This window comes from Diorhabda carinulata, chromosome 4 (assembly GCF_026250575.1).
Source record: "Diorhabda carinulata isolate Delta chromosome 4, icDioCari1.1, whole genome shotgun sequence".
Classification (NCBI taxonomy): Eukaryota; Metazoa; Arthropoda; class Insecta; order Coleoptera; family Chrysomelidae; genus Diorhabda; species Diorhabda carinulata.
The window spans coordinates 12,890,165-12,912,710 of record NC_079463.1 but is presented as its reverse complement, the minus strand read 5'-3'; the positions used below and the strand labels follow the sequence as shown (position 1 = coordinate 12,912,710).

Genomic DNA, 22,546 nt, shown 5'->3' with positions numbered 1-22,546 from the left:
TTTTAAAATAAATTTCGCTTGTTTTCTTTTTTCAGGAAAAATAAATTATGTGCATCCGGCATAAAGTCGACTAGTGCACACGTGCCGAAAGCAGTCAATTTTGACGCTACCATCGGTCGTGAGTTTAATACACTTTTGGGTTCATATATATCCTCTTGAAATATTGTAATAACATTCACAATAAACTACAACACTCAGTGATTTCAATTTGTTGCGGTCTATGGTGAATAAACACGACCCCATTGGCGATATACGGGAGCAATCCGATAAGTACTTACCGTCCGATTACTATCATTTAGTAAGTACATTCTCGTAGAAGAGTATTGTCGAAATGTCTACCATATCGGACCAGTAGTTTTATTTTAAGTGCTTGTAGACGTGGACGTATCCACGGATTTTAGAAAAATGGAAACAGAGCTATATTGGTTATTTATTTTTGAGAAATTAATTGCATAAATTGAGGTCGTAAAATAACGATCAAGTGACAAGCTAAAGATAGTCCCCATCCCAAATATAGTAGAAAAAAAAAACAAAGTACAAAACATAGGAATTTCTAAGCAGTAACATAATATATCCTAGTTATTAGTATCTAGACTAAATCTTAAACATTAATAGTAAAATAAGAAAATACAAACCTTGTGGAATGGGATGTAAAGTGACTGATGTACTTAAACGATCTCCTCCTATGCTGACCAAATGCGGAGTATCCGTTTGGAGTTTAAGAGCACGGCCTCCAGAGGCGTCTGTCAATTCTAACGCCCCCGGGCTACCGGCACCCAAGGTGGTTGCATGGCCACCACTCGCCAGAGTGACTCCAGACATTCCTGAAACGAAGCAGATATTTTAAAAATTCACCTGAGAGTACTGAAAATGGCCGAAACTTTTCGAAAATATCAATGACGGCTGTGCATTGAAACAAATTTGATTCCCTAGGATTTGTCTCGTTATCTCGTTACCTACACCACGAATGTTTTTAAAGAGAAAACTATTTACGAAGAAATGTAATAGTACTGACAAGTGTATAAAATAAGAAAAATTAAAATACAATCAATTTGTTGCTTTATTACCATACCCCATATAATTATATATACATTTCTTTTATTACCCCCCACAATCACAAGTCGATAGGAGGTGGGGGATGATTTTTAGATAATTACCAGTTTTTTTATTGGAAAAATAAATATAATCTACAAATTTTTCAATAGAAAACACGATATATCATTAGTGTAAATATGTGAAAGTGTAATTTTGTATTCTGAAATAACTGTTTTGTATATAAAGCGTTTCGATGTAAAATTACGTATACCTTCGATAGCTCAGTTGGTAGAGCGGTGGACTGTAGTGGAAACGTTCAAGTAGACATCCATAGGTCGCTGGTTCAAATCCGGCTCGAAGGAATTTTTTGCAATTTTAAAATTTTTTACTCAAGTATACTAAAATTATAACTAAATTTTCTTGGCGATAGTTTCATTTTTTATATGCATTGAGTTAAGAGTAATTATAAATTACTGGTAAATCACTAGAAATTCCCGTATGGTTCCTGTTTGTCATACGAATCTGAGAAGCTCCTGACACTGTCTATCAGTGTTCAATCGTTTAAAGGACGTTACTGACTTCCTTGCATTTTCCTATTTTTTTTACATTAGTTTTAAAAATATTGGAACAAAAACAGAGTCATGAAGATGTTTCCAAAAAATGTTTGACATTGTTTCCCAGAAATAAAGCCGTTCCATAACCATGGATGAAACGTGGGTCCATCACTTCACACCCGAAACAAAAAAGAAACCATCAAAACAATAGATTCAAAAGGAAGAGCCGGCTCCAAAGAAGGCAAAGACCGTTTCATCCGCAGACAATGTCATAGAGTCGGTTTTTTGGAATACCGTGGGATAGTTTGCATTGATTATCTTGGAAAAGGAAAAATTTCCAACAGCGAGTGTTATGCGAGCTTATTGCAATGTTTGAGTGAAGAAATCAAGCAAAAACGGCCGCGTTTGGATAAGAAGAAAGTGTTGTTTCACCAAGACAATGCATCAGCTCACACATCCGTTATTGCAATGACCATAATTAATGAATTTAAGTTTGAATTTCTACATCATTATGCACCCAATTCGCCAGATTCGCCCTTGGGTTATTCTTTGTTCCCCGATTTGAAAAAATGGCACCGTGGTCAAAGATTTTCTAACAATGAACAGGGTGATGTCGGTTTAACGATTTTTATTATAAAAACGATATCGAACTGGGACTTCTGGAACCATCTTCGTACAGCGTATACTCACTAAATATCTGTGTCTACTTACTGAAGCCTAACGACCATGCACAGCGAGTTTGTTGAATGGATTATTGATCATCAAGAAATGAATTCTGATTTTTCGAATAAAATCATCCTAAACGAAGAAGCACATTTTCGCCTTCATGGGTTTGTTAATCGCGAAAATTGCAGCTTTTAAAGACACAAAGTGTCACTGTTTGGTCGAGGACATAATTGAACCATACTTTATTGAAAATAAAGCTGGTCAAGTAGTGACTGTTACTGGTGCTTGATATCGCGATATGATAACACAGTTTCTCCGACGAAATTGGATTATATTAATGTGGCACATATGTGTCCATCAAACACTTCAATTACTGCATGAAGAATTTCTAGGTCGTGTACTCTATCATTTCGGTGACAAGAATGGGGTTCGTGTGTTTTAACCCCATTGAATTTCTTTTTATGGGGTTTACGTCAACAAGTCCACAACCACAGGTGCATTCAAAAAAGGAGATTCAATGAAATTCAACCACATTTATGCTTCTATAAACTTGTGTTTCCAATAAATCAAATTCAAAATCCCGACCTGCTGATAATTTTACTATAAACTTTTAATAAAAATTTAACAGCTTTCGACATATTTTTATGTTACATTTTCACAACGAGACGTTCACTTTTTGGTTGCTCTTACATTCAGTAGTGGCAACACTGTTTGTTATATAGAAGGCGTAATTTATAATTTCATTCAAACTAATGCTAATTATCACCATGTAGGTTGTTACGCAATGAATGTTGATATGTTGAATATAAACAAACGGTTTTTATGTGTCTATGACGTAATTCTTTGATATCTTTATGAGCAACATATTATTCAATACAACATTTTATTGAAGTTAATTATTATATAGCTAAAATAACAATATTTGAACTCACAGAACAGAAATATCAGTTATGATTGTCGTTATGGTTTGCAGTTGACTGACTTTTTAATCGTTATTTTATTTTGTTAAATAGGTTAATCTTTTGAGTATAATTAGTTTTTTTAATGATTTCAATAATAGTACTTATCGCTCGCCATAAGCATTTTAACCAGACCAATTGCGGTGGTCATACAGTTTGGTTTACGTAAGAAGTTGAATCATTTTTTTCCAGATATTGTAGAAATAAATTTATTTATTTGAAAATTTCTCACAAAATAACCGAATTGGACTATTTGTAACTATTACTGTTAGTAAACCCACAGAACACACCCTAAGAAAAAATGCAAACTTAGTTGTTATTCAGTGGAAACAACATAGCGGATTTTCGATGCCATGGTAGGTGGCTGAACTCCTGACTTGTTTCGACGTTATTACGTCTCATCAGAGAGTTTAACAGCCCTCGTTTGAAATTGAGATCCGAACTGAAGACAAGGTCAAAGAGGGTCGCTATTTGGTTCATGTAGTTGAACATTCTCCAGCGAACTCTAGCTGGCGCCATTATCACTTCCAGCTGCGAATCACTGGTCAGGTAGAAATCTAGCGTAGTCGCCAATAATATAGATTCCGATGGTAAATCAGATGTGTAAAATGTATCAAAATAAAATATTTCTTCTATTCGCCTCTGAAATAATTTCGAAAATGTATTCTGTCGTTCTTCAAAGGAGAAGACAACTACTTTCCTGGCTAATGCATGGACGGATATTGAATTACAACCCCTTTGAAGAGCGTGAAGTCAATTGACCTTTTTGTCGATATTAACATCTCCAACAGCTCGCAATTGCAAGGAGAGGCGACGCTCTTTGACCTTGTCTTCAGTTCGGTTTTCAAGCCCGAAAGAGTGTCGTTAAACTGCTCTGATGAGACGTAATAACATCGAATAGTCAGTAGTTGCAACCTCAATTTTGATTCATTACCATTTCCCAACATGTTAAATTTTTCTAACTAATTCTATCTACAATCAAAAAATCCATATTTTTTTGTCAAAACTATTGATTTACTTTGAAACAATGGAGTCTGAAAATTCACTTGGAAACTCATGGACTAACAACTTGATGCACTTCTACGATCATATCAGTGTCTATTATTTACAGCGTATGAATGTTCTTGGTTTAATATACATTAATATCATTAACTTAAGCGTAACTGTGATCTTAATAACCGGAACTAGACAACGAAGGCAGATTTGAAATTTGTTACATCACTTTCAAGAACATGATTTTCACACAAGCGATAATTTCATGTTGAACATTGTATTTTACAAAATTCTTCCTATTTAGAACACACATAAGACATCTGGACACGATTGGTAAGTGGCAGAACTAAATTTGTGTTTCTGAAATTTAGATGCAAGCCGACCTTTTTATTCGGTATGTTGTTTCGATAACCATCTTCAGAGATTGAAGGTAAATTCCTGTCCAAAATTAATTCATTCATATTTTCTAATCGAAATACTTTTACTTCTTCTACTTTCTTAGACGTCAGTGGAGGATTTCTGCACCTCTGTATGCAATTTTTCATTTTTTCCAGTATCCTTTAAACGTTATCATTTCAATACTGTTTTTCCTTTTACCCGAGGGTTAAACTATAACTTATTTCGTTTCTTTGTTGACACAACCCTCGGAAATTTATTATGAAGTACCAGGGGATTGCTTCTTTAAGTATGCCTTTTATATAAAAATTCTGACGCGTTCTTTTACAATTTGAAAAAACTATTGGTTTCGAAGTTTCTGGAGAGTGGTTTGGTTTTTGTTGTAACTTGGCAGTAGTTATAATTTTTGTAACTACACTACTGGTTAAAAGTATATTGTCTAATCTATTTAGTGATACACAACAAATAAAAACATTACGATCCATTTTGATATTCATATTTTGAAGAACATATGTGGATAATTAGAATATATTAATAATAAAGCTATTCTTATTTCGATGCACAATTTTGGCATCCTCCATTCCGTTTTTTTTTCTCAGGATATTCTAAAGATATAAAGTGGAAGTAGGACACTGCTTTCTGACTTCCTGTCCAATTAGTCCCACAACAACTCAATAGGCTGAATGTCATTACTTCCAGTACATTCTACCTTTCCAATTCTTTCAAATACTCTTTGCACAGCTTCAAGAAATGTTTGTGATCGTTGTCATGCTGGAAGCCAAATTTTCTACGATCAGGCGCTGGCCAGAACATAATAAATTTTAATCAAAAATTTTTATAGCCGTTTAACTATCGGGATTACACGTGGATCTAATATCCGTTCTTCCTTTGACCTGAGCTCTTCTCACTTTTGTCTTAGACCCAAAAACCTCAAACGTTGACTCATCACTCCATAAAACTCTCTCCCATGCGTCCGATTTCTATATTCTTTAGCCCTCTGCAAACTCTTAATTTTATTTTTACGTCTTAAAAGAGGTTTCTTGTATGCCACTCTTTCAAAATGACTAACTTCTACCAATTTCCTTTTCACTGTAGAAGTACAAAAAGGCAGATCACTAGATTTATTGATCTGGGTTGCCATTCCAAGAGCCCTTCAGTCTAGATCACGTTTACTGATCAATACAATAAGTTTATTTTCAGCAGTTGTGGTTTTTTAAGGCTGTTCTGAACGTTTTATATCGCTAAAGCTCCTGATGGATGTAGATTTTTTCACGTTGTGGTCCACGGTACGTCGAGGTGCAGCACAATGCTATGGTAACTTTATCCAGGACTATGGAGACTTGGTCCAAAAAGTATAAATCACAGCACAGCGTTACATAATAAACAAATTAGTCCAGTCATTATATTCATTTGCAAATGCAAATCAGTCGAGAAAGTCAAATTTTTGATATTACTTGGGGGGGGGAAGGTGTCTAGGTGTCTAACCTTGTGGGTTTTCCGTCATCTTTAAAAAGGGTTAAATTCAGTTTTTTCGGTTCGGTTCCCCGTTGAGATACAAAAATTTTTATGCGATACTTTTTTGTTGCTCTTTTTTCTCGCTCAAATTTATGATTTTTTTATCGATATGTCGATAACGATGATTGGTACATGAAAAATGTATAAGACCTCAATTGTAGATCGTACAAAAAGCAACAAAAAAGTATTGCATAAAAATTTTCGTATCTTAACGGGGAACCGAGTTATGATGAAAAAACTGAATTTAACCCTTTTTTCAAGATGGCGAAAAGCCCACAAGGTTATTTTGATCGACAATTTGAACTTAAGCTTTTCTATCCCCTCTCCCACCCCACGTAATATCCAAAATTTGGCTTTCTCGGTTCATTTGTACGAGGCATATTTTTTAAGTAAGTACAGTTTTGGAATTAAAAAAAGAAGTGCAAATATATCGCAATAATTTTATTCTTACATGAAAGCCTGTACCTTAATCTACTTTTCTACATAATTTCCGTGTATATTGAGGCACTTGTCATAACGTGGCACCAGTTTTTGAATACCCTGCTCATAAAATTCTGCCGCCTGACTTGTTAACCACTGTATCACAACTGTTTTGACTTCGTTATCGTCTTAAAGACGCTGACCGCCCAGGTGTTTCTTCAAGTGCAGGAACAAATGGTAGTCGCAGGGCACCAGATCAGGGCTGTAGGGAAGATGATCTAGAGTTGCCCATTGAAAAGATTTGATGAGATCTTTGGTCCGATTAGCCACATGTGGACGGGCTTTGTCATGCAGCAAAACGATACCTTGCACTTACCCATTTCCTTACCATTCCATCACTCCACCACTCCCGTACTTCACAATCGGCGGGACTCACGATTGTCGGAGGCATCTTAAACACTCAGTAAACAACGTACACAATGAAGAATCAGACTGTAATGGCATCAGTAAGTAGACAAGAGATGTAGGTAACCAGCGCGTAGGTGCGGAATGCCGACCTTGGGGTTGCGGCGGCGGAATCGCAAAACGGTACTCACTTAAAAAATATGCTTCGTATCTCTTACCCGATTTTTCCGACGTAATAACTGGACAAAATCAATCGGATAAGTTTTTACTTATTTAACTCATCGACAAAATGTAAAGATGCGCTCGTACAATGTAATTAAATAAGGGACATTATCATTTTTGGTCTGTAAGACGCCATTTCGCCCTTTACTTGACAATATGAAATGAAGATTTGTGTATTGTTGAAATTTAATGATTAGATTATGGTGTGGGCAAAAACTTTTCACCGGTAGGGTATATGTATTATTCGTATATCTCTCGTATTTCACTAACAATAAAAAATCCACTTTCCATTTTCAGATAAAAACGAAATTTAAACACGGTGTATATACGTGTGTACATTCTTGTGAGGCAATTGTTTATTATATGTTCATAAAATGTTAGAAACCAGATTTCGTAAGCATCGTAACTTAAATATAAACCAGGCACGTTAGGATGACATATAGTAAATATGGAATTTAATTTTTTTTATGTATGTAGTGAATTTCTAGGAAATCGATATACGTGTAGGAAGAAGTAATTGAATGTTTGTAAATAGTAGTTCCGTTGAATTAACGGTTGTATACAAACAAATTACGAATTCTATGTGTATAAATATCTCACGAATTTTTCATACAAGGCCAGTATTTTACGCTCAAATGAGAATAAACAGAAATATTTTTGGAATGTGATCATTACTTGGGTTTTTAGTCGTGAAAATAGATCAACGGAGAGCAAATTGATCCAGTGGTGTAACACGGCTGGTTTTTCATAACAACCGACGTAAAGAGTGAGCTAACATTAGAAAAAAATGTTTTATTTGTTCATAGAATTTCATTTCATTGACTACAAAAGAAAAAAATAACCAATGGCAAAATAGATATTGAAACACAATAGCAATATGTACAGAATTTTAAAAAGTAGTTAACACATTTAAAACAATTAAAAGTGAAAGAATTCATGACTACCGGTCAAAAGTTTTTATCCACCTCATAATTCTGTAACAAATTTCTATTCCATATTGTCAATCAAAGGGCGAAACTACAATTGTACTTTGTACGAGAGCATCTTTATAATTTGTCGATAAGTGCGACAAATTTAAATTTGCAACTACCGGCTGATTTGTTTATTATTCTCTAACTATGAATGATTTTTTGTTCTAGTACAGTCCCAGTTAACCCTTTCGAGACATAAGGATGTGCTTTATACTTTTTGGACCGAGACATCTTTTTGTGAAGTTTGTATACGAATTGTTTTTGTTCTCACAAATTCAGGTTTCCTCAACAAAACACAACTGCTGAAGATAAACGTAGTGGATTGACAAGTTAACGTGATCGACAACTCACGGGCCCAGAGATAGCATTACAGATCAATGAATTTAGGAATATGCCTTTGAGTACTTCTGCAGTAAAGAGAAAACTGAGAAAAACTGACCTTTTTTGAATAGTCGCTGAAGAGTAAAGAAATCACTTTAAAGACGTCAAAATTAAGAGGTTGTAGTAGACTTAAGAACATAAAAATTGGATGCATGAAGAGTGGAAGAGAGTTTCATGGAAAGATGAGTCAAAGTTTGAGGTTTTCGTGTCTAAGAAAAGGGTGCTTATGCACAGGTCAAAAGGAGAATGTGTAATCCCGACTGTACAATACGGTGGAGACTCGGTGATGTTTTGGATGGAAAGCGACTGAAGAACAGGTATAAATTGAGGTACGTAAATAAGCAAAATCACTTAAAAATGAGAAAGCAGCCAAATCAGTATCGTCCTGACCCGAAAAACTTTTACGAAACCTTTTTTTAAAAGTAATCAACAAAGAAAACATAGCGGAAAATGGCAACAAGGATACATGATATGCTTCTCGAAGGAGATCGCAAATTATGTGAGAATTATAATGACATAGCTTTGAAACAGAATTGGAGAACAAATTAAAGGGTTAATAGGGAAAGAATATGAAGGATTCGCAGCAGGAAGGTCAAAAATATGTCAAATTTCACAACTCAACAACTCCTAGAAAAGACAAAGACCAAAAACAAAAATGTACACCTAGCATTGGAAAAATAAGTGCAAGCGAATGAAAATTCCAAGCGGAATTGGACATCTATACTAATTAAATGAGAACGACCAAGAAGTCATAGCAAGGATGAGAAAAATCTGGATTATGTAGTGAGAAAGTTAAAAAGTATGAGAAAGTAGAACTTGAGATAAGCTTTGGAAAAATCGAGTGTCTATTAATGACGTATGAAAGAGTAGAAGTAGATGAAACTAATAATGATCATAGCGGTATATTCAAACCTAGACTAGAGACTAGAAAGATTTATTTTCTCAAATAATGGGTCTGAAAACGATGTCGAGTTTATATTTTTAAATGATTGGGCATGTAACACACATTTTGCAATTTACCGAACCTCTCTAGCACTCATACGAATTTTTGAAAGTGTAATATTTTTACTACGTCCTTAATTCTTCTTGCAATGTGCCGATCGGTTGCTTACGTCACCAGCGCCGATCAAGTACGCCCGACAAGCAGCAGCTGCCTCCACACCACGTTGTTTTATGGCGTCATATTAGTTGTATTTTTTGTTAGGATGTCGCTGCCTGGATGGACAAAGTTTCATTATAAAGACTGCATTGTCCCAAAATGTTCCAAAACCACTAATACTGCACCAAATAAATTATTTTTATAGATGCTTAAGGGAGAAAAATTACGGAAAAAATAGTGTGATGCCATGAAAAAAGACAGTAAAAGGGGAAAATAAGTATTGGACTTTGTTTTGAAGATCATTTCAAGGTAAGTACGTATTTTTATTTTTTAATCAGCACATTCAAAACTTAAACCTTATGATACAGAGTAGCTTGACGTATTATTGTGATAATAATGTAGTTGCTTTAAGGTGTTACTTATGATTTGATTTTTTTGTTTTTTTGCATTGGCGTGGCGTCCAGACGGGACCTAACCTTAATATTGTTAAAAAGAGGGGCACCACCGGTTTTTCAGAACTAATAAATTTTGAAATTCACGTTAAATTTCATAACGAAATCGTCAATATCCGTTTTTTTAAAAAACTTATAAAAATACATTTTTTATGAAGATTGGATAACTTTTGCTAATTATCAGGCATTAACTAGTTTAAATTAATAAAATCTGGGGATTTATGACATTTAGAAAACAAAAGTTTTTCCCTATGTCAGTTTAATTATTTTGTGATGAAAAACAAACTTGAACTTGACTTGAACACCATAAATTCAACAAAATCAAGTCGAATTTGCTTCAAACTAAATATAATATATTTGTTTAAAGTTTAACACTTGGTATCTCAAAAAATCAACTCATTGTTACCAAAATAGTGACGAATCACTTTATCCGGTCGAATTTTGTCAAACATGCCGGCCGCTCTCGTGCACAATCGGCGCTAATGACGTAATACCTATTTGGAACGGATCTTGGGAAGTATAAAATATATCGAGACTTTTGGACTTTGTAAGTTTGTTAATACTAATTCTATCGACTTGAAGTAAACATCATTATTCTAGTAAAATTAAGTTGTATTTATTTTCGTTGAAAAAGAATATACCTTTTCATAATTTTTCAATCCCATAGCTAGTAACTGCAAAAACGAAAAAAGTTCAAACAGTATCAAAATTCCGAGATGACCTATAGTGAACAAACTTGAAAAGACAGGTGGTTTCCTGGACACGTAACTGAAGTAACATTCCTACTTACGTAAAAATTAATCACCTTACAAATAAGAGATTTCTTTGTTTACTAACCACACAAATTTTTACCTCTTTTCTATACACACTAACCGAATAACGGTAAACATAATTTGTTTTTCCTTTTAGTCATCATTATGATAATTTAGTAACAAAGGACTACTAATCGATCTATCCAGAATCACAGGAAGTCGAAATTTACACTAATACTACAAAGGGTGACTAAAAAGTAATGTCGGTTTTTTCTAAGGCTTATGTCAGAAGACTATTCTCTAATGCTATGAAGTGTATTTAACAGGAGTTTTATCGGAGCACTGTCGCCTTAACAAACACCTGAAGACGCTAGAGCCAGCAGATATTGCAGCGTGCAGATTTTGTTGCACAGACGATGAAACCTGTATCTCCAGAGCACTACACCTGGGAGCGTATGGAAAAGAAGACGAAGATCTGTAGCAATTGAAGCCATCCCACAATCTAGATGTTTTGAAAGAAGTGGGATTGATGGATCATCTGTAAACTCTGGGTTCTTCAGTATCGCAGCAAGAAAGGAGGATACCATAGATCCTTTGGATCGTAGTGTATCCCAGACCACAAATCTATACAGGGTGTCCCACGACGAGTTAAAACTATCTGTATATGGCAAAATACTTATAGTAAAATCATGAAAATGTCTACGTTTGGGTTTTCGGATACGAGTCAACTCTAACTTTGTTATTTTAAATGAAGTACCCTGTATATTATTAGATTTTAGAAATCTACGTAAAATTTTAGTATACTTTTGTCTAAAAACTTTTTTCGAAAAATGCATACTTTTTGAGATATTAATTTTTTTGTAAAAAATTTGACCGTTGCAGACTCTTATAAATTATTTTTATACGAGGATACCTTAAGAGATATGAAAATGGTTTCTGTTCGGTTGCTTTTAGCAAGATCAGACGATTTTTTTACAGACCTTGACAAGATTTCTTAGTGCTTGTATCAACGGGTCAAAATAAAATTTGCATCACCTGCATCTCTAAAAATTTACAGAAAACATTTAATATCTGGATAATGGCAAGGTTTGGGTATAGGAAATCATACATGAGTTTGCCTTATTTTTACCCCGGAATGCATTAAAATAGAAAAAACCGGGTGGTTCTATTTAAAAAAATAAAGAAATTTGATATTTATGAAGTTAAACTTTGAACACTTTTTATACACACCCCGTATAAAATGAAAAAGTTTTCAACATAGGTTCAAATGCATGGGACTTCGTTAAAAGCAGCCGAACAGAAACCATTTTCATATCTTTAAGGGTATCTCTTAAAAAAACAATTTATAATGGTCTGCAACAGTCTAAGAAAAGAATTAATAACTCAAAAAGTATAAATTTTTCGAAAAAAGTTATCAGACAAAAGTATACTAAAATTTTACGTAGATTTCAAAAATATATTAATATACAGGCTGTTCCATTCTAAATACATGAAGTGTATTATTAATAAATTTAATGAATGGATTATGGGGTGGGCAGAAACTTTTGAACGATAGTGTATCTGCAAAACAGTTACGTTTTCAAATGAAATATGCGATTAACTCGAACAATCTAAAATACTTAGAACTTGGATAATAAAAAAAGCTGACACGTCAAATAACCGTAACCAAAGGCATTTCTCGAAATAACAATACACCCATTCACCTCGTATATTGCCCACGATAATAATAAATCTGATGTCTGCATTAAATTTTAGTTTTATTGATGAAAATTATCATTGAAGGTCATATGTTGAGTTGAAATTAGTGTCAATAATTAATAGTAAAAATCTATTAATGTTTGTAATTGTGTCACCCGTTTTTGGATTGAGATAAAATACACACCCTCGCGTTTGAGACTAATTTGACGTAAACCGAAATCGGTCGTAATTGAAAAAATCTGCCCACTACTACGGAAAAAATAGAAAATTCTAATTACATATCATGAATGGTTTCTTGATCTAATTTTCTCAATATACGGTGTGATTTTTGAGTATAGTACCGTCAGCTAGATATACAAGGTGTTTCAAAAAAAGGTGATCCCGTTTCTAGTTGCACGGTTCTTACAAAGTAGTATTGAACATAACTTTTGAAATATTAGATTTATTAAGCAAAATTTCATCATTTATTTCACACCAAAAAAGTACTCTTGATAAAATTCATTACAGTTTTAGGAATATTTTGATTTGAAAATTATTATGCTGGTATGAAGTAACGAAAATTGTTTGAATCAAACAAAAAATCGCAAGATGAAAATTTAAAAAAGGCTTATAACATAAAATAGAATTCAATTAGAGTAGGTGTTCAAAATGTCGTCCGTTTTCACGAATACACAAGTTTTTCTAAATAATTCATTTATCTTCCAAACGGATGGAAGTCAGTTATGAGGTTATTAAAGTGACGTTGAATCCTGTCTTTCAATTCTTGAGGTGAATTTACCTCTGTAGCATGAATTTTTCTATAAGATACGACTAAACTTTGTAATCCAAGGGATTCAAATCACATAACCGAGGAGGCTAATAAATCGGAGCTTCTGCACCTCAACCAATTCAGCGATTCGGAAAATGGTTACTCAACCAAATAGGACACCTTTTATCCAAGTTCGGTGGAGCTACATCGTGAGTTAAATCTTCTAATATCTCGAATAAGTGGATAGCTTGAAAAATTGTCGCGTAAAATGGCCTCGTCGGTAAAAATCCACTCTAACCGGTTGATCGTCTGGCAAGACGTCTTGAACTTGTCTGTAATGATAAGGATGTAGCTGTTACTCTTTAAGTATCCTCCAAGTACTTGAAGTGAAATGTTGTATGTTGATCAACTAAATTTAAAATCATATTTTCTTTATTGTTCTTGGCCTAATTTGTTTTCTTAGGTCTCAGAAGTTTCCTCGAGGAAAATTTTCTGCATAATGCGTAACAGCTGCACCGGAGTTTCCTAAACTAATATTCAATTAGGCGAATAAGACACAACAGATTATAATTTTGCTTTGAAGTTTATTATTTCTTGTAATTTCTGTACAGAATAATATGAATATATGTTAAACTTGTAAATCTAGTTCTTCAAACAAATTTTAGTATCAAAACTACAACTTTAAATCGTTAACAACCATTAACGAGGTAGTTTAAGATGTCGTAATTTCTGTGTTAAGTGACGCGGTTAGAGGTAAATTTAATGCGTATCCATCGGAGAATAAACTGCATCAGGTGCAATCCTACAACCGATCAGACGATCAACGAACCATTCGAAAAGTAACATTCTTGAGAAGGTTCTTTATGTGTGGCATTCCTGAACGAAAGCGACGGCGTGAGCAAGGTGCGCCTTCAAATGTGGATTTTTAGTTAATAACTTTCGACCTTATGGCGATTACATTTTTTTAGGTGGTAATTTTAATAAGGAATCTCAAAAATTATTTGTTTATGAAGGCGTTTAATTGTTTTATTGATTATAATAATTGAAAGTAACAAATCAAAATTATATACTGGTGCTTCTGCTTAAATTTTGAGATAGACAAATAAAAACAAATGTCTATAAATGGATATCCAAAACAAGTGATTTGAAAGCATCAACCACTTCTTCAGATGTAGAAAAACGTTGACCTCGTATTATATTTTTGATTGATTCGTCTTCTGCGATTGGTTACCCTGATTTTTCGAACACTTCTGGCAAGCAAATGTTGGTGCAATATACAAAATTGACCGTTCAACGTTACACTAATAGAACGGTGGCAACTATTATTCCGAAAAAACAGGCAACCATTTGCTTTTAAGTGCTTGGTACGCGAATAACTTTTGTTGGATTCCGCTAGACTCGAAAGACCCATACAGTCGATTGTCGATTTAAAAGGTGGTCCAACTATAATGCACGATGTTAATTGTCGCACCTTAACGTCAAGTTTTTTGCCCAACTCAATTTGACATTTCTTTGTTTCAGTGTTTGACAAATTCAACCATGGAGAGGTACACAATTGAGCAGCACGTTAAGATTGTTGAAGCCTTTTACGAAAATGGTCGTTTAAATCAAAATGCATTTCGTGCGTCAGCATAATCGACTAAATGTGTCCACAAACGGGAGAATTTTGCGCAAATTTCAGCAAACCGAGTCTGTAGGAAATATGAAAACACTTGTGAATGCTCGCCCCGTTCGTTCTGCGGAAAACATTGCTGTTGTTCGCAATAGTGTGGCAGAAGAGCCGTCAACCTCGACTCGTCGTCATGCCTAACAATTAAACATCTCACTGATGCGAATTTTCAATAAAGATTTGACTTGACACGCTTACAAGGTTCAATTGCCTCAAGAGTTGAAGACTGTTGACCATTTCAAGCTTTGTCAATACGCCGAATGGTTGGTTGAACAGACAGAAGTGAATGGTGACTTGACAAAGAAAATCATCTTCAGCGACGAGGCACACTTTCACCTCAGTGGATTCGTTAACAAGCAGAATTGCCACAATTGGGCAAATGAGTGATTGTTGAAAAGTCGATGGATCCATAAAAAGTGACTGTTTTGTGCGGTTTATGGGCTAGCGGCGTCATCGGGCCATACTTCTTCGAAAATGACGTCGGCCAAGCAATTACCGTGAATGGTGTTCGCTATCGCGAGATGATAACGGACTTCTTGTGGCTAGAAACTGAGGATATGGACCTGGACGATATGTGGTTCCAAGAGGATGGTGCCACTCGCCACACAGCCAACGAAACAATGGATCTTTTGCGCGAAAAATTCAATGGTCGTGTTATCTCACGTCTCACGATTTGACACCGTTGGACTTCTTTCTTTGGGGATATTTAAAAGAAAAAGTGTACGTCAATAAGCCAAGAACAATTCAAGAGCTAAAGGATGAGATAATTCGGCACATTAATGACATTGAACCTCAATTATGTCTCAGAGTCATTGAAAATATGGACCATCGGATAGAGGTATGCCACCGAAGCCGTGGCGATATTTTGATTCACACATAATTGTCATAGATCGTTCTATCATTAAAAATAAAATAATTCTCTGAAAACTTTTTGTTTTATTTACAATTAATATCGTTGGTTGGACCACCCTTAATATGCATATGATATTATAGACGTCTTGTGAAGCACCGCGATTTTTACAGCATTTCTCTGCACCAATCGTAACGATCAGTTTTATGAGCGATTGTAAAATTAAGCGGTATCCAACGCGAACAAATCTTTTTGACAGCCAAATGTTGAAGCAATATTGAATGAATGCGAATGGAACTAATACCCAAGTATGCCTCAATTTTACGGTATGTCACATGACGATCTTGAACTATCAGTAAACGCACAGCACCGATGTTTTCTGACATATCATCCGATTTTGAACGACCTTCACGAAAGTTTTATTGTAATGAAGTGCGACCACGATGTAATTCGGAGGACCAGACAAACACGATGGTGCTTCACCACCAATGACAATGTCAGATTTGACATATTTACATCAGTGTTACCATATCTCGAAACTTAAGTAGCAACCATCGTAGAAGCATAAAAGTTTAAATGTGTATTGTAAAACTAAACTAAATTAACAATAATTTTTCTTTAATAGTCTGTACAGAGTATAATTCAGATCGAACGATAATTCAGAATTTCACTTCCAAACAAACGGCTCCTCTGTGAATCTCGAGACGTAGTTTCCAAAGCATTAAGTGGAAATTAAAAGGTAGAAGTCATACGCTCCGAGTATCGGGATAGTTGAAGACGATGGCTTCTATTCTCTGTACCAATCTGAGAATTTGATCAGGAGATTTTTGGAAAACGTATGTCTTAGACGGGAGCAATTAGTACGGTAATAATTGGACTTTTTTCAAGGGATGATGAGGAACTGGGGGATGATACGTAAAGATGATGTATGAAAGGGGGCTAGTATGAAGGCTTGTTGAACGCCAATAAGGGTTGAGATAGGTTCTGACATTGACACTAGTGAGACGTTCTGTGAGATACGAATATATAAATTTTATAATCTATATGACAGTCTGAAAGTTCCTAACGAGTCCAGCGTGCCAGACCTGATCGAAAACCTTCTGGACAACGATGAAGATGGCGGCGATGCTTGTGTTAAAAATTGGTGTTGGGGTTGTGACTAGAGTATTCGGGAAAAGTACGGAAATGCCAAGCAGGCACTGGAAAAGATCATCTCAGACAGGTTCCGTTCGAGAGCGGAGTTTCTTCCAGCTCGGCAAGCAGATTGAACGACCTCGGAGGTGGATTGAAGTGGCACGTTCTTACATAGGTTGGATTAGAAAGTCGGTTTCATTGGCGAAATCCCTTAGGAAGTTTAGGTTGTCAGTTGGAATAGACCTTACACTTCAAGGTGCGACTCTACATGCATTTTTTGGTTTGTAAGCCCATAAAACTGTTGCCAAAACGCACGTCTTATCTATAGTACAAGCTGGCTGTGATGGCCTTCTACTTTTTTCTGTTTTTCGGCATTTATTTCAAGCCTATCTTGGGCGTCTTTTGAGATATGGAGATTTAGTTGATGTTTACAGTTGTAACAGAACAGACGATGTCTTGAGTATCGTTAATGAAGTGTTTTCCACGTATTTGTCTAGATCTTCTGTAGTCCAAAGAATGGTGGTTTGGGGTAAATTAGAGGTGATGTGATTTCCAAAAGAATTCCAATCGGATTTTTTGGAATCATGAGTTAAGTGTTGACCAGAAAAGAAACGTCCTCTACTAAGGTAATTGATGTATCTAAACTGATTATATGGTCGACAATGGAAGAACCTTCTTGAATCACTTGGGCTCTTCCAAGGAAATAAAGGTCTAAATGCTCTTTCAAGTAAGAATGGAACACATTAAATTTCAAAATACGCTAAAATTGTACTTATGACCTTTTATTGTTTCTATATTCTTTGGAGGTACTAAGCGCCAATGAATCGCGCGCAACTTGCGTAAAATTCGCAAGGTTCTCTCTTATTGCGCGCCATTCGAGATATGAGAAAAGTTATTTTCTGTCCAGTTTGACGAACGAATCAATGAAAATAGACCGCGGAACAGAATTGTTTATTAATTAAATAGTAAAGTCAAACTATCCTCGTAATAGAATATATATGAATGATTCATTTTTGTGAACGCAACAGTTGCGCGTTAACTAATAATCTCACTTCTATTTTTTTCATAGAAGCATTTCGAATTCATAAAATCCATTGGTCAATCTAATCTCATTGCAACAAAAAGCAACGAATTGTGAAGTTTCACTTGGCAAAAGCGTAAATGAAAGAAGTTTACTACTTTCTTATCTTTTCAATATGAGATAATTCAAGCTTCCGTCTATCTATTGATATAATATCTAATTTTATTTTTAACACTCAATAGATTATTATTTTTTTTTTCAAGTTGAAGTGGGTATTTGACTTTTATTGATCTAAGCTTTCCAGAGATGAGGGTCGGTATCTTTGATGGTGCGTTTATAGATTCTCAGTAGCGCTTCTAGTACATACGAGGGTTACAAAACAAGAATTATTTTATATGTTTAAGAAAATTTATTCTCCCATAAGATACTGTGAAACAATTTTGGTTTTTTTAATGTTACCACATACCCTACCGTTCAAAAGTTTTTGCCCACCCTATATTATACGTGATACGCAACAAATAAAAACAAAACGATCGATCTTGATATTTATATTTTAAAGATATATGGATAAGAATATAGTAATCATAAGAAACAGTCTGTAATTTTTATCAATGTAACCTCCTTTTGCTTTTATTATCTGGATGCACAATATTGGCATTCTCTGTAATAATTTAGACAATAATCTTTTTGGTTCTATTTGTTTTTCAGGATATTCCAAAGTTGAAGTAGGAAACTGCTGTATGATTTCCATGATCAATCTGTCCCACAACTACTCAATCGAGTTGAGGTCGGGCGATTGTGACGCTAAATCATTACTTTCAGTACATTCGGTTCACATACTCTTTGCATAGCTTTGAGGAATGCTTAGGATCATTATCATGCTGAAAGACAAATATTCTGCCGATGAGGCGCTGGCCAGAATGTACTACATTTTTTATAGCAGTCTTTCTTCAAAATCCCCTCAATTTTCATCTCCAAAAAACATTCCCAATTCACAGCTAAAGAATAATAAACAAATCAACCGGTATTTGCAAGAGAGATCAATGTGTAATCTTGACTGTAAAACACGGGGAAAGCTCGGTGATGATTTGGGGATGTTTTTGAGGAAAAGCGACTAGATACCTTGTAAAAATTAGGGATTTTAAAGGAAGAACGCTATAAAAAATAAAAAAAATTGTACGTTTTGACCAGAGCCTTATTGGCAAAAAATTTATCTTCTAACATGACAACGATCTCAAGCATTCCTCTAAGTTGTGCAAAGCGTATTTTGAAGATATCAAAAGGAAGAATCAAATTAAGTTGTTGTAGGACAAATTGGACAAGTCAGAAAGAAGTGTCCTACTCCACATCTTTGGGATATTCTGGAAAACGAATGAAACCAAATAGATGACGATTGTTTATCGAAATTGTTGAAGAGAATGCCAAAATTTTGCACCGAAACAATAAAAGCAAAAAGGGGTTACATCGATGAATCAAAAATTCAAATATTAACCCGGTTAATTTAGACATTCGAAGTTACATAAGTTCCCATCAAGCTGAAAATCAGGAAAATTGTTTAAAATACAATTGAACATAGAATTTGAATGTTCCCCATCGTTTCCGTGTATGGAAAAAATTTTATTCATGTTCAAACGTAAAAAAAAATGAGTTTTTCGCAATTTTCAGCAAAACGGTGATTTTCATCATAAAAATACTGTAGACGAAAATTGTAGATCATAAAATTATCTATAAAAAACGTATCGATACTTTTTTTCCTACAAACCACTGTTTCAGAGATATAATGATTCAAAAAGTTGTAAAAGCTGTCGTATTTAATGGTTTCACCGATATATTTTCAGCAGTAAACTTTTCTTACAACATTGAAATGTTCCGAGACTTATTGTGAGTATTTGTAAGAAATTTCTGTTGGAACTGTCAAAAGTTCATCAAATAAATTATCAATTGACGAAGATGTTGCCAAAGTTCGAGGATGTTGTTCTTCAGCTTTAATATTTCTAGTGCAATCATTATAGCCATTAAATACGACAGTCAATCTGAAACATAACTTTTAAAACTTTTTAAATCCTTATATCTCAGAAACGGTGGTTCGTAGGAAAAAAAGTATTGATACGTTTTTTGTAGATAATTTTATGATCTACAGTTTTCGTCTGAGGTATTTTTATGATAAAACTTACCGCTTTGATCATAATCGCGATAAACTCATTTTTTTAACTTTTGACCTTGAATAAAACGTTTTCCATACACGGAAATGATGGAGAACATTCAAATTCTATTTTCAATTGTATTTTAAACAATTTTACTGATTTTCAGCTTGATGGGAATTTATGTAGTTTCACTTTTATTTTTTGGTCTAATTTGACTGGACTATATGGTGTTTATCGCGTAAACTATAAAATGGACAACAGCTTTTGACCGGTGAAGTATGTGCATGTTCATTTATCATTTTTTTCGTTCTCTTTTTTCTTCACTTTCATCTTATCCATTCAGTATTCTCGCCTTTCTATAACTTGGTCTTCCTACGTATTACAATACCATTTATATTCTTTTGGCTTATATTTATTTTGTTCTGTTATTTACTTTATACTAATAATAATCTTTCTTTGAAAAAACTCCATCCTGGTCAATTTTCAAAAATAGACGAATAAAAGCAATTGAAATATTCAATTAACTGCCAACGCTCTCACAACTGATAATCCATTTGGTTTATCCATGTAGAAATTCGGTTTTTGTTTTCTTTCGGGCATACTAGAAACACCTACTTGAACTACTTAGATCTTCCACGATAATAATATCTTTGTAACTGTTTTTATTAGGAAATAATTTTAAACGATGTCGTATATTTCGTACAGAGGCAGCGTTCAATTTATTTTGCAAAAAAGTATGGAAGAAAATGACAAAACACTGACCGTTGTAAATAAAACTGCACTACCTATACGTCCTCTAAGTCCTATTATTATAATAAAAGTTATTCTCAAAAAGTTGGTCGTTTCTTTTTTACAAAAAAAAATTATTTGGCATTGCAACGTTAACTCATTCAAATATTGCAAACACAATTAAAAATCGCTTTATTAACAAAATTTTTAGTTTCGCGTTTTCTACTTGGCAACCGATACGATTTTACGAAATGTTTCCGATATATCCCAGGTTTCGTAATCTAACTATGAAGGTGTATATATCAACTATAATTCTATTTTTGCGTTCTCCATCACAATCTAAAAACTAATTTTAATAGCTAGCGGTTTAAAGAGTGGCGCAAATTTATATTCACGCAATGTAGAATAAAATTTGAACGGTGATCCACAAAATAAACAACTGAACGAACGAAGAATGGTGAAGTAGCATATAAAAAAAGAAATATATAAGAGATACTGATAAAAAGGAAAGATGCATAGAATAAAATGGAGCTCGAAATGAATCGTACGGTGTTTTAAGAATGTGGGGTAGGTAAAAGCACCATTTACATCGGTCGGGATGACTACAAAAAATTTCCCGTTCATATTACAAAAAAATACAACCTCCCTCCACCAAAAAGGAGTTCGAACCAACTCACAAGAGGTCACCCCCAACACATATACTTCATAAGCAAGTATAATTCTTCCAATATCAATTGCAGATTATAATAAAATCCCTTGTCCTTATAAATACTTTTAAAAATATGTTTATCTTATGCAAGAATTTATTCGTCGAAAAGCAATCGATCATTATAAATTGGACGGCATTAGACAGATGTACTTAATTGTAGTCCTACTTAACTTGCTAGAACTGAATATAAAATTATAAAACGTAAATAGACGAGTAAAATGTACGTGCTTGTAAAGGAGTTTGGTTTAAACAGGCTACCAGACGTGAACTGAGTCATTTTTGTACCCCATTCGTTTTTTTTTCTGGAAAACGAAATTTCAAAGCTTAAACCATAAAGGAAAATAAATTCTTTGCAAATAAAACAAAACATTCAATTATATATCATAATAAATTATAATGGTAGTCGGAATGGTCGGAACTAGACTCATCATTTGATCGAATTGTAGGGTTGTAAAGAGGGTGTCGAAGTGACTCCTAGAAATGGGCAAACAAACGAACTGAATAATTACTATCATTAAGACAAAAGCGAATAACAATCAGCAACATCGAAGATTTTCCAAAATGAGCAAAAAAATTTATGGAAAAATTATTTTTTCTAAGAACGAGTGCATTTTTGGTATTAGGTTCAAAATAATTAAAAAATTGCATATTTTGAATTTTCCACAAAAAACCTTTTAATTTAGAATGGTAAGGTTTGGTTAGGTTAGGTTAGGAGGCTATGACTATAATCGCATTGATTAATAAGTATTAACTCTTTGTTACATTGTTGTCAACTCTTTTATAATTTTTATTTACGGTTTCAGGGTTTGAGGATACCGTATTTATATCTGCGCTCGATGTACCCTCCTATATAATATGTGCGCTCGATGCACACATTCGAATTTTTCCTCTACCTATCTACACTCCAAATAAAAGTAAATTTGTGGTGATTTTATTCATTATATTTCCTGGAAAGTTTTTCCTTGTTTTTTGTTATCATTGTGCTCACATAAATTCCAATTATCGTTATTAATTTCCTTTTTGT

At 34.2% G+C, this 22,546-nt stretch overlaps 1 protein-coding gene and 1 non-coding gene across 2 annotated transcripts in view; one reads left to right on the top strand and one right to left on the bottom strand.

Moving 5' to 3' along the window:
- The window catches only part of LOC130893387 (pleckstrin homology-like domain family B member 1), a 142,725-nt gene that overhangs the window by 92,923 nt on the left and 27,256 nt on the right, over positions 1–22,546 (bottom strand). Inside the window, exon 2 of the mRNA XM_057799444.1 lies at positions 636–824. Within this exon, the coding sequence (XP_057655427.1) occupies positions 636–822 (187 nt within the window). The 5' untranslated portion in view covers positions 823–824. The remainder of the gene's footprint in view (positions 1–635; positions 825–22,546) is intronic.
- On the top strand, positions 1,306–1,397 carry Trnay-gua (transfer RNA tyrosine (anticodon GUA)). Its single transcript is given in 2 exon segments — positions 1,306–1,342; positions 1,362–1,397. It is a non-coding gene; the product is annotated as a tRNA-Tyr (tRNA).